We start from the raw sequence: 14,192 nt of genomic DNA, 5'->3' as shown, positions 1-14,192 counted from the left end.
CAAGGAGACACAAACAGCCAGGGTTATATGAGGACGGTTGTCAAGGAGACACCAACAGTCAGGGTCATATGAGGACGGTTGTCAAGGAGACACCAACAGCCAGAGTCATATGAGGACGGTTGTCAAGGAGACTCAAACAGTCAGGGTCATATGCGGACGGTTGTCAAGGAGACACCAACAGTCAGAGTTATATGAGGACTGTTGTCAAGGAGACGGCAACAGCCAAGGTTATATGAGGACGGCTGTAAAGGAGACAAAAACAGCTAAGGCCACAGAAAGACAGAGCAATAAGGAAAGAAACCTGTAAATACCTGTAAATATATTCGAAAGACCAATTAACACGTAAACAAAATAATAATTAATATCCATAACGCCTTATGATCCTGGTTAACAATCGTACAGTGCTACCCTAGGGTATGTCTTGATCAATATCATTGTTTATTTTTGTTTCCGGGTTAGACTTTACCTGATAACGCTGACCCCTCGATCCTTTATCTTGACAGAGCAATAAGGAAAGAAAGGAAACATTTGGATTTTAGTCTCTTCGAAGACACGGAAGAAAGTTCTCCAAGGTAGGGAGGGGGGGGGGGGGGGGGGGGGGGGGCATAGTTAGTTGCCTTCTACGATCAATATGAAGCCCATAGTTCGATACAGCAGGCCTTATTATTGAGCTATCAAAATGCCTCCTTATCAGAAGACAAGAGGAAAAGAAGCACCCACAATTCTGCAAGGGACGGTTTCCATGAAGAACGGGGAGAATGGAATGTATTCTTATAGTGTAATCATGCTGGAATGCCACTCCTGGATACGGTAATGCGACACACCAAACCATTTTTATATAAATGGGTTTGTCTGAGACAAGGAATAGAAGAACAAGATAAAACTGGGGCGAACGCTCAGCTAATGGGCCAAAAATGGCACATTTTCAATAGAAACATGATATAAAAATTTATTCGCCTCTTATAAATCACGCAGTCGGGGTAGTATGTGTAGTTCGTACGTATGGGTCATTGTCTGCATGAACAGGTGCGTCATGTTTCAAACGCCAAATAGAAACCCAAATATTTGACTTTTATTTAAATCTGTGTGTGAGTGTAGACACCATATGGCAAAAGACATTAGTCTGGACATTCTGTTACAGTTCTTTATTTATCTCTAACTTGTTAGGAAACGAATAAATTGGTTAAGGAATCAGAGGTTCATCATTTCCTGACAGTGGAATTACAATGTTAGCTTGTCAAAGTGAATATTATTGTTTACATTGAAAGTTTTACCTATGTAAAATCGGAGAAACATACTATCGTACTCGTGTTGATCGTTCAACAAACTCAAATATAACCAAAGGAATTCAGTCCGGTGGAAGCTAAACATAATCACCACCTCTTAATGACTTAAATAATTAATTAATCAAGGACGTATTGAAACCAGAACTGCTATAATATCGATAAACATATAACATTTTTTGACATGAAATTACGTTTTTTTAAATTACAATTTCTATTACTTCCATGAAGGCTTGTAAACTTTATATCAAATTTACCTGTAGGATCTGAACGTTACAATATACATTATCTACCTGTAGGATCTGAACAAATTATCTGTAGGATCTGAACATTACAATATATATTATTTACCTGTAGGATCTGAACGTTACAATATATATTATCTACCTGTAGGATCTGAACGTTACAATATACATTATTTACCTGTAGGATCTGAACAAATTGCCTGTAGGATCTGAACGTTACAATAGGTGTTATTTACCTGTAGGATCTGAACATTACAATATATATTAATTACCTGTAAGATCTGAACGTTACACTATATATAATTTACCTGAAGGGTCTAAACATTACAATATATATTATTTACCTGTAGGGTCTGAACGTTACAATATATATAATTTTCCTGAAGGGTCTAAACATTACAATATATATTATTTACCTGTAGGATCTAAACATTACGATACAATGTATATATTATTTATCTGTAGGGTCTGTACATTAAAATATATATTATTTACCTGTAGGATCTAAACAATGCAATGTATATCATTTACTTGTATGATCTGAACTTTACACAATCTATTATTTAAATGTAGGATGTTATCATATCGACAGTTTTTCACGTTCCTGTTATACATGAACATTGCAGTAATACATATATTTTCCCCTGTGTAGTCCCTTTCATTCCCCTCAATATTACGATATATTACATATTAATTACCTGTACAATTCACGTCCAAATTCAATCAACACAATCATGCTATATTACTTCCGAGTTCATACAGTGTAATTTTCTACTTGTTACCCTTGTATATCTAAACATTATGATATATATATAACTTAGCGGTAAATATATTCCAAAGATAAAATAACATAAAAATGAAATATCTTATAATACCCGTTATTCCTGATGATCACGTGATCAACATAGGTTCTACATTACCCCATGACTATATCTAGAGCAAACTCTCCTTTCTAAGTTGTACATATCTAAATATTATAAAAAAATAACTTACCTGTAAATATATTCGAAAGACCAATTAACACGTAAACGAAATAATAATTAATATCCATAACGCCTTATGATCCTGGTTAACAATCGTACAGTGCTACCCTAGGGTATGTCTGGATCAATATCATTGTTTATTTTTGTTTCCGGGTTAGACTTTACCTGATAACGCCGACCCCTCGATCCCTTATCTCGTTTTTGTGTGACTGTACAACAGGTATGGAGAGACGTAGGAAACATAGCCATCATACCAGTGACGTCACTGATCGTACGGAAGCCTGGTGGTGAACATATGCAACGACTATCCCTGTTTTGTGAACGTTATTTTCTTGATATCACTATACACATTGTGCATTATTGTGTATTTAATTTATACATGTCCGTACAACTTAACGACGGGACTTAATAGGCTGATCGTAACAATGCTCATTCCATGTCTTGGTTTTCTATACGCATAATGTTTATTACGAATCTAGTTATTTTGTTGAGTGTCATATTAACAGCCAGGATCATTTAAAGACGTGTCAGGATTTGGAGGTGGAGGAAAGCTGGAGTACCCATAGAAAAAACAAAAATCTAGTGTTCATTACATGTTGAAGAACTATTCCAACTGTTTTAGTTTTGGAGAAGCACCCTTACTCAATTGATGAAGTTGATGGAATATATATATATACAAGAAGTATATAGAAGTTTGAACAGTTATTCTGTCGAGGCTTCTGTATGAGTAAGACATGCCACTAAAAAGCGGCCAAACCAGTATGTACCGCTATCATGTAAGATACAGAAACAAGAAGCCGAACGGGCCTGTATCGCTTTCCTGCTTCTAGAGTAACTTTGAATTTGATCTAGGTTTTTTAACGCAGTTACTAATCTGATTACCACTTTATTCAAATAACAGAGATTTGTAACTTTGTTCCAGCATATTATTGGTCCAATATCAGGTCTCTGTGTCACCTTCTTATCGACAAATCATTTTTGAAGATTTGAAATGTTATGACCTTGAATGAAGGTTAAGGGTAACTCATTTGAACAAACATGGTAGCCCTTTACCCAAGCATGTTACAGACTCACTATCAGGTCCATGAACCTCTGGGTTTTTGAGAAGTCGTTTGAATATTCAAGTGTATTTGACCCCCTGTGACCTTGAATGTGGGTCAAGGTAATTTTGTTAATTAAATCTGTATTGTGTATATATAACTTGCAGGTAGGGCGTAAGAATTGTACCTGCTGTCACCATTACATGATCGTAAGAGGCGACTAAATTTGGGATCTTATTTTTTCTCTTCTTTCTTCTTCCTAATGTCTCCCTTGACAATGCATCGCGTTTGGCCTTTAGTTGAGCGTTCGCCTCTTTGAGGAAGGTTTTGGGTTCTGTCCCCTGGCCGAGACATACTAAAGTCTTTTAAAGTGGTAGTTGCTATTCCTGCTTAGGACTCAGCATATCAGGAGTGGGACGACTGGTTCGCCTGTTGTCAGTATAATGTGACCGGATGGGGTGTCCTGCTGGGTGTCTTCGGCAGCATGCTTCAGTGAGATAGCACTTTAAATTGGCAAAAGTTTCAGACTGTCACAAGGTGACTTAACACGAACATACCACAGCCTCCCAAAACACACATTCGCACTTACCACACGCATGTATATCGCAGGCACGGGAGGCCATCCTTAAATGACCTTAGTTGTTGATAGGACGTTAAACAAATAAAACCAAACCAAACCAAATGTATTGTGTATGTGTTTGTTCAAGGTCACTAGGCAATATGTCAAGGCAAAATTTTTAGTTCTTTCCAGTGATAGACATTTTGTAGGGACATGATAAAGCAAAGTTAGTCAGAAATATACTAGAAATCAAATGACCAAATATCTCTATGTCCTTGTCTCTTAGTTGGGGAGGTATATACGGTTAAAATAAAGCCAATCAAAGCTAATAAACGAGTTTTATACCAGTTCATTTTCTGTAGCAAATATGTAGGTCTGTGGAAACAAGAGTCATGCACATGTATAATGTATATCATGCTTCCTTTCATTCGTTAAAGCCAAAGAGTCAAACATCTACTTCATCCATATGGGTTAATGGCATTTTGATGATTATTGCCACACAACAGGACCTTTGCCAACCTGTCAGTGTTCTGGTTGCAAGGTTCAAAATGGCGCCTATTGTAGTGGCCATGGCGCCTTAAATTCACCATTGGCGACCAGTTATTGACGTATAAGGCGCCTGCATGGCTACTAAAAAAAATGTAAATTGCGATTTTGATAATCTTTCAAAAGTTGCAGCCAATTCTAAAATGACGTTCACAATCGAACAATAGAAAAAGGTTACAGAGAGATGTTATACTGTACGTACTAAGGAATTAAAAGATTTGTTTTAAAGTTAAGACAACTCGGCCGGCGACTAACTTTTCCAATTGGCACCTAGATTCTATTACTTGGTAGCCAAATAGGCCATCTGGTAAAAAATATCCACATTGAACTCTGGGTTGTAGCAACTATTATTACAAGTGTTACACACACGGCTGTGTTGTCTGTTCTCCGACCACATGTCCGAGACAGTAAGCAATATGGCGCAGTCAGCTGTTTGGCAGACGACTCACTCATGAGTTCCGTTCTCCGCTACGATCCTCATTATACATATTGACGATATCCATAACTATTAAAACTGACGGTTCCTACATACATAATACATACCTATTGATCATAAGTATGATGCAGCAGTCTGTATTTTATCGGAAAATAGCGGTATGTATATCGTAAGCACGGTGAGACTTGTTTTACGTAAACATCGCCGGGATTCAACAACATTTGCCTAACTGATGTAACAACGCTGCTGATTGGCTGACAATACCGAGAGTCAACAAGAGCGGGGAATTCAATGGATCGACGGCAGGGACAGGAACAGATGTATGACGTCACACAGTGCATTAAACAGCTGTGACAACCAGTACATCTGTCTTAACAGTAGTCCTAACTGTTTCTGAGCTGGTCCGGTTGTATATTCTTATACGTTGCAGACATATGGTAGCCGAGGTGGATACGAAGTAGGAGATTATAATACAGATGGAGAAATAATTTATGATAAGAATCCAGTGCTGAATATATCTATGTGCTCGGTAGCAACTCCACAGACATGGTCGCACCTTCAATATGATGTGTACGGTTGGTGTATTGCTGTTATGGCTACTAAGTCAATACATTTACTATTATCTCTGTATCTATTCAGTAAACCTAATATGACTGGTTTAAAGGCTAATATTGCACCTTAATAGACAATGTAGCACCATGCTGTGCTTGGTAGCACCTTCAGTATAGGTAACACCTTCAGTGTAGGTAACACATTCAGTGTAGGTAGCACCTTCAGTGTAGGTAGCACCTTCAGTGTAGGTAACACATTCAGTGTAGGTAACACCTTCAGTATAGGTAACACATTCAGTGTAGGTAACACCTTCAGTGTAGGTAACACGTTCAGTATAGGTAACACATTCAGTGTAGGTAGCACCTTCAGTGTAGGTAACACCTTCAGTTTAGGTAACACATTCGGTGTAGGTAACACCTTCGGTGTAGGTAACACCTTCAGTGTAGGTAACACATTCGGTGTAGGTTACACCTTCAGTGTAGGTAACACCTTCAGTATAGGTAACACCTTCAGTATAGGTAACACCTTCAGTGTAGGTAACACCTTCAGTGTAGGTAGCACATTCAGTGTAGGTAACACCTTCAGTGTAGGTAACACCTTCAGTGTAGGTAACACCTTCAGTGTAGGTAACACCTTCAGTATAGGTAACACCTTCAGTGTATGTAACACATTTAGTGTAGGTAGCACCTTCAGTATAGGCAACATCTTCAGTGTAGGTAGCACCTTCAGTGTAGGTAGCACCTTCAGTATAGGTAACACCTTCAGTGTAGGTAACACCTCCAGTGTAGGTAACACCTTCAGTGTATGTAACACCTTCAGTATAGGTAACACCTTCAGTATAGGTAACACCTTCAGTGTAGGTAACACCTTCAGTGTAGGTAACACCTTCAGTGTATGTAACACATTTAGTGTAGATAGCACCTTCAGTATAGGCAACATCTTCAATGTAGGTAACACCTTCAGTGTAGGTAACACCTCCAGTGTAGGTAACACCTTCAGTATAGGTAACACCTTCAGTATAGGTAACACCTTCAGTATAGGTAACACCTTCAGTGTAGGTACCACCTTCAGTGTAGGTAACACCTTCAGTGTAGGTAGCGCCTTCAGTGTAGGTAACACCTCCAGTGTAGGTAACACCTTCAGTATAGGTAACACCCCCAGTGTAGGTAACACCTCCAGTGTAGGTAACACCTTCAGTGTAGGTAACACCTTCAGTGTAGGTAACACCTTCAGTGTAGGTAGCACCTTCAGTGTAAGTAACACCTTCAGTGTAAGTAACACCTTCAGTGTAGGTAACACCTTCTAGGTAGGGAACCACCTTCAGTGCAGGTAACACCTTCAGTGTAAGTAACACCTTCAGTGTAAGTAACACCTTCAGTGTAAGTAACACCTCCAGTGTAGGTAACACCTTCAGTGTAAGTAACACCTTCAGTATAGGTAACACCTTCAGTGTAGGGTAACACCTTCAGTGTAGGTAACACCTTCAGTATAGGTAACACCTTCAGTGTAGGTAGCACCTTCAGTGTAGGTAACAACTTCAGTATAGGTAACACCTTCAGTGTAGGTAACACCTTCAGTGTACGTAACACCTTCAGTGTAGGTAACATCTTCAGTGTAGGTAACACCTTCAGTGTAGGTAACACATTTCAGTGTAGGCAACACCTTCAGTGTAGGTAACACATTCAGTATAGGTAACACATTCAGTGTAGGTAACACATTCAACTTATTGTTGTAATATTTTGCATCAAATGATACGGTAATAACGTGTATTTCATATCAGGAATACAAGGTCGTCGAGACAATTGATATTGATATGACATGCTTGATCTTATTACATATATTAAATGTCAATATATACCGTATGTAAGCGACTGCTCATAGAAAATTGATATGGGATAATATTATATCATTGATCAGTCGCCAATATAAACAGCGAAAATGTTAAAATATTAGGAATAAAAGATATGAATTATGTACTTTATTTTCGAAATTGCTCAAAAAATACAAAGGAACAGTATATTACATATAGGATAACATAACAATCTAGTATTTAAGATAAAGTACCCCTAGTCAAAAGCCTACTCTCTAAAATAAACACTGAATAAGGTACCTGATTCATGGAGTTACCTCCCCTTAAATCAATCCGTTATATTAATGTGTACATGTATACATTTGTAATCTTTAAAATCTGTTGTTACTAGGTAATATTTAGATAGGCCATGCCTGATGTATAATCCTAATGACTAAGGGGGTGTGGTCCTTAAATGACCATAGCTATAAATAGGACGTTACACAATACACCTGGGAGGCCGTCCTTAAATGATAATAGCTGTTGATAGGACGTTAGACAATACACATGGGAGGCCGTCCTTATATGATAATAGCTGTTGATAGGACGATATACAATACACAGGGGAGGCCGTCCTTAAATGACCATAGCTGTTAATAGGACGTTAAACAATACATAGGGGAGGCCGTCCTTAAATGACCATAGCTGTTGATAGGACGTTAAACAACAGTAAAACCAAAGTAAGAATATTGGTAATAAATCGTGGAAATCTGAAATGGCGGATGGACGCCAGTTATAAAATTGTCCCTCAAGTGTCCAATCATTGTGATAGTGCCAACGAAATAAAACAGTTCAGTAGTGAAAAGGTCAATTATTGTATACGAATGTTAGGAGTGCAAAAATTCATCATTTTATGGATGAAGTATTTATAAAATAATTGATTTTAAATCACAAAAAGTCTGATCTTCACATCCTGTACACATTGCATCAGCCCAAACGGTAGAGGACAGCATCCTCCCATCAGTTTTCTCAACACACAATAATCGGCATCATGCAACACTTCATATTGGCATATATCAGTTATTGACACTCCATACCATATGAATTTAATGAATCATTTTCATCGCTAAATCCCCTCGAGGTTAATCATCCGCTATGGGATTTGGCATGTGCGTAGATGAGTTGATACCATTTATAGACATTACACTTACGCTTCCTTCCACATCATGTCGAATTGTGATTCTCGAACAGGGAAGGCTGCGCATAATTCCCAAGCTAAGACATGCGCATGTTATGTTCAAAGTCAACACGAAGTTCCTTATCGCCGTTCACAAATGAAACGATACTTCCACCTCGAACAGACAACGCTGCGCATAGTACCCAATTTCAGACCTGCGCATGTGCCGTTAAATGACGTTACCGTGAAGGAATTCATATCAATGACGGTACCATCCGAGTAGATCCAGCCATTTCCGTCGAAGATTCCGTCAATACGATACCTGTTAGCAGGATCGACGACAGCGTTAACACTGGTCAGTTTCGCGGTGGTATTTATCTTAACAAGCTTAGACCCTTCTGACGCACAGAAATCAATCGCATTCTCATAAGTCATTTTAAGAGTCACCACTTTAAATACAAGACCGGCCGAAGTATCGTTAATGTAATTTGCAATGCATCTCAGACTTGGCGTTGTCCATTCAAGGTTTCCCTGGCAAGTACTAGTTGTCGATGTTCCTTCAAGCGCGAAGTATCCTGGGTTACAAATTAAATGTATTCAGTTTTTGATGCCATCAACACATTGTCGAAAGAGCGGTTTGCATTTTAAATAATGGATGGTTCGCCGCAATATTCACCAACACAGTGCCTTAAATTATTCCGCTAGATAAAGTAACACATAAATGCTCCGTGGAACATTGGTGCTTTCCACAAGGGTCAAGGCCAGTGCTCTGGAGATCAGAACGCCATTTTACAACAAAATCTTTGCTACCTGAACTTTGATTTGAACTGTTAAACATACCGATGTAGCATGTTACAAGACTAACGTGAAATGTTATCACGTCACATCTGGTGGACGAAAGACATTTTTGCTCACATTGTTGAAGTCCCATCGAATGAAAAGCCAGTAGAGTAGTCACGTCGAAAGAAACCAATTCCCCGAAGGATTTACAACTTTCAGACACAATATCAATAATCAGCGAAGTCAGAATTATTGAATTCAGTATCATTGCATAACGAACCGAATCCATGTCCAGTCTCCTTTTGTGCAATGACAGCTGGTAGTCCAAATAATGTAAAAGAACGTCAACGGATGCCTCCAATGTTTTTGTGTATTCCAGTAACGTCTTCCTCTAATGCAGGCAATGTCAGCATTAAACAAACTCAAACTGCCGTATGCAAATATGAGAGGAGTTCGGTAACAAGCTCCGCCCACCTCCGCGTGTTTACTTATTGATGATTATTACGTTAGTGACTATCTGATATCAAACGTTACGTGGCAATATCATTATCATTTCTTAGTTGTTAACAACTATATATAATGTAGGCAGTGTTGTTATAACTGCTCATACAAGGTATGGAAACGGAAATTCATCGAGCGGTGTTTCAATGTGTAAAAGGACATAGTCATTGATTTTTTCTTTTCATATTTTTTAGCCGTGATGTTATCTTCCTTTGCGTTTTCGAGCAAGTTTGCTATTTACATCACTTTCATATATATTTTTTTCATTCTTCTAGCTGTGTATAGTTTTCCTCTCTTCGTCCGTATTGTTCGTATATAACGCCACTCTACTTCAAGGTCAATGTCACAGTTGCTATTTTCAGAAAGACTTTGCTAGTGTTTTAGCGGCTTCATTCCTTGAGGAATTTTGATCAAACTTTACTCAAATAAAATGGACCCTGATATCATGTTTCAAATAGTAATGTCAAGGTCAAGTTCAAGGTCAAGATCATCATTACTTTTTTAAAGACCTTGTCAGCAATCTAGTGACTTCATTCCTGGCATGATTCACACAAATACAAAAACCATAATTGTAATATCTCGGACAATTTCGTGTTCAGGTCAACGTCAATGTCAAGGTCACTTACATATTTAAAGAAAATCCTTGTAAGCGCTCTACTGGCTTCATTCCTTAAACTTAAACAAACGATGATCACATCATTTACGCCACTAAAGGAATTGTTGAAAACGGATAATGAGTGCTGTTATTGTGATTATGATGAAGTTATCACACTTAAGGAATAAATGTTGTGAAAATCAATGTGCCATCAGTTGGAAAACAACAGACAACATCCCCGCCATAAGTACGTCTCGCATGAGTAATCGCGACAACAAAGGAAAACCCTATGGAAGATTTAAAGTTGTGATGGCCAAAACGTTATCAAACATAAGGAATAAAAGAACTGAATATAAAAATGTTGTTTTGAATGTTAGGGGAAACCAACATGCAATCGGTGGGAAAACATCATACATCATCCATTGACATCATGAGTAATCACGACAACCAAGGCATCCCCGATGGACGATGTATTTTGCAGCACATGTTTACACCCTTAATTCAAAGAGATTCAAATGAGCTATACATCAATGTGATAAAAATGGCATTTTGACTGTCCATACCTCTTCCCGAGAAGAATTTATTAAGCTGTGTACGTTTTGGATGTTCAGTTCCTCGTGAATTTCTCCTATTACTTGTTTTATTGTTAGTCTTTGTTTTTAGCGTTCGTTCCGGATCCCGCTAGATATGCCATGGGTTCGGTGTCATGACCAGAACAATCTGAAGTCCATGACCATGCGTTTAGTTTAAGAAGGGAATGCAGGAGATACAAGTTGTCCATTTTCGCTGTCAGCATAATGGAGTGAATGAGAGGACATTGTAGTATCCAGTGTTCTGAGATAAATATATCGGACGTTTGTCTAATTAGCAGGCCCTTTTAATAACAAAAGGCCCATGGGCCTTAATGGTCATCTCACTCTAAATTAAAGACCCTTATACTATTGTAGTATGCACTCCCTGTAGCGAGTAAAGTGGCACGGTTGGCCATGGTGGCCATCTTTGAATTTGGATCAACCCAAAAAATAACAACACTTGATCATGACAATCTCAGGATCATTTCTGGTAAGTAAGGGCTGAATCCCACTGGTGGAATTTGAGAAGAAGTTGAAATAGGTGTTGTTCAGGAAAACCATGATTGCACAAGCATGTTACAAAACGGCCGCCGTGGCTGCCATGTCGAAGTTTTTACGAGGCCGAAAAATAACAACCCTTTGTTGGCTCTCATTTCTTAACATCCTCACCAATTTCCAGCTCAATGGCACCAGTAGTGAAACTGGAAAAGAAGTTTAAAATGTGTTTTTCAAGATGGCTGCCATGGCGGCCATCTTGGCTTTCTGACCGACCCAATAAATAACAACACTTGGTCAGAACCATCTCAGGATCATTTCTGGTAAATTATAGCGGAATCCAACATGTGGAATTTGAGAACAAGTTTGAAATAGGTGTTGTTCAGGAAAACCATGATTGCGCAATCATGTTACAAAATGGCTGCTGTGGCTGCCATGTCAAAGTTTTTTCGAGGCAGAAAAATAATAACACTTTGTTGGCTCCCCTACCTAGACATCCTCACTAATTTCCAGCTCAATGGCATCAGTGAACTTGAGAGGAAGTTTAAAATGTGTTTTTCAAGATGGCGGCTATGGCTGCCATTTTGTATTTCAGGTCGACCCGCAAAATAACAACACTTGGTCAGGATCATCTCGGGATCATTTCAGGCAAGTTTTAGCTCAATAGCACTGGTGGAACTTGAGAAGAAGTTTAAAATGTGTTTTTCAAGATGGCGGCTATGGCTGCCATTTTGGATTTCGGATTGGCCCGAAAAATAGCAAGACTTGGTCGGGATCTTCTCAGGATCATTTCAGGCAAATTTCAGCTCAATAGCACTGGTTTAACTTGAGAAGAAGTTTAAAATGTGTTTTTCAAGATGGCGGCTATGGCTGCCATTTTGGATTTCGGATTGGCCCGAAAAATAGCAAGACTTGGTCGGGATCTTCTCAGGATCATTTCAGGCAAATTTCAGCTCATTAGCACTGGTGGAACTTGAGAAGAAGTTTTAAAAGTGTTTTTCAAGATGGCGGCTATGGCGGCCATCTTGGATTTCTGACGGACCCGAAAAATAGCAAGACTTGGTCGGGATCATCTCGGAATCATTTCAGGCAAGTTTCAGCTCAATAGCACTGGTGGAACTTGAGAAGTTTAAAATGTGTTTTTCAAGATGGTGGCTGTGGCGGCCATCTTGGATTTCTGACGGACCCGAAAAATAACAACACTTGGTCAAGAGCATCTCGGGATCATTTCAGGCAAGTTTCAGCTCAATAGCACTGGTGGAACTTGAGAAGAAGTTTAAAATGTGTTTTCAAGATGGCGGCTATGGCGGCCATCTTGGAATTTTAGATTTGCCCGAGAAATAATAACACTTAGTCGGGATCATTTCAGGATCATCTCAGGCAAGTTTCAGCTCAATATCACTGGTGGAACTTGAGAAGAAGTTTAAAATGTGTTTTCAAGATGGCGGCTGTGGCGGCCATCTTGGATTTCTGACGGACCCAAAAAATAACAACACTTGGTCAGGATCATCTCAGGATCATTTCTGGCAAGTTTCAGCTCAATAGCACTGGTGGGATTTGAGAAGAAGTTTAAAACGTGAAAAGTTTACGTACAGCGGACGGCGGACGGCGCACGGCGCACGGCGGACGACGACGGACGAAGCACGATGCGTCAGATGACCTAAAAATAAAGCTGAAATGGCTAAAACTAGTCATAAATGGATACAGGTTTGTCCCGAGGGATCCAAATTGTAAATACCAGGGTGACAACTGACAGCCAAGTAATAAAGAGTAGTATGAAAATAGGGATACCTTCTTAATTACAATGCTTGGCCGTGATACCATGAGCGTGTTCGCCAAACACGAACTTTTACAGGCACATTTCTGAACAAAGGCCCAGAACGCACCAGTTTAACAATTTGTCTTTAAAACGTCCTTCGAACAATGATCAGATGTTTTAAAAGTATAAGATATAATATCATTTCGGCGGGAACGTTTACGTCCGGGTGAATCATCCGTGCGTGGACATACGGCAGTTTTAGACCCACCTGAAATGGCATCCGTCTCTGACCATCCGAATATTCAAACCTAAAGGAGTGACCACAAGAATCAACCCGGATTTCTGAGATATCCGGAATGCAACCCGGACGGGCATAAAAACTGATGATCTGTACGGATGATGTGCGAAGTCGCGGGGGTATGCTATGCACGACTGGTAATAGCTGACGTCACAGTTTTTTGTTTGATTTTTTTCTACTTTAAATTCACCAACGTTAATGTACTCTTTGTAAAATAATAGTCCACATAGGGACTCGAACCCATGATTTCATTAAAAACGCTAAAAACATACAAGTTCACGTCATACTTTTTGAGTTTAAAATTCCTATTTCACGATCAAAACGGAGTCAAGTTTTCCCATTTTCACTCGTGACCATTCGAACCATAATATCTAGTCTCTTGATTTGTAAGCCATGATATTATTCAGCAATAACAACAATTTTTGATGTGATACAAATAGACATAAACATTAAGAATTGATATATACAGATATATATCCCTACCGTGCTGAGATCGTTATCTGTAATTCGTTCGTACGTTTCTGATGTCGTCCAACGAACTTTGCGGAGCGTATCTGTGTAAAAATGTTATTGGATGTTAAC

The 14,192-nt window shown here is 39.0% G+C and overlaps 1 protein-coding gene across 2 annotated transcripts in view; it reads right to left on the bottom strand.

The window, feature by feature from the left end:
• The window catches only part of LOC117315663 (disintegrin and metalloproteinase domain-containing protein 10-like), a 31,897-nt gene extending 29,301 nt beyond the window's left edge, over window positions 1–2,596 (bottom strand). The window contains exon 1 of one of the 2 annotated variants that reach the window (XM_033869959.1): window positions 2,522–2,596. In XM_033869959.1, the coding sequence (XP_033725850.1) occupies window positions 2,522–2,579 (58 nt within the window). In that variant the 5' untranslated portion in view covers window positions 2,580–2,596. Of the gene's footprint in view, window positions 1–311; window positions 432–2,521 lie in introns of those variants that run through there. The other variant, XM_033869958.1, reaches the window with a different exon arrangement.
• Window positions 2,597–14,192: the final 11,596 nt, after the last annotated feature.

Source organism: Pecten maximus, chromosome 17 (assembly GCF_902652985.1).
Source record: "Pecten maximus chromosome 17, xPecMax1.1, whole genome shotgun sequence".
Taxonomy (NCBI): Eukaryota; Metazoa; Mollusca; class Bivalvia; order Pectinida; family Pectinidae; genus Pecten; species Pecten maximus.
The sequence above is the reverse complement of the archived record's forward strand: the minus strand, read 5'-3'. Positions and strand labels throughout refer to the sequence as shown.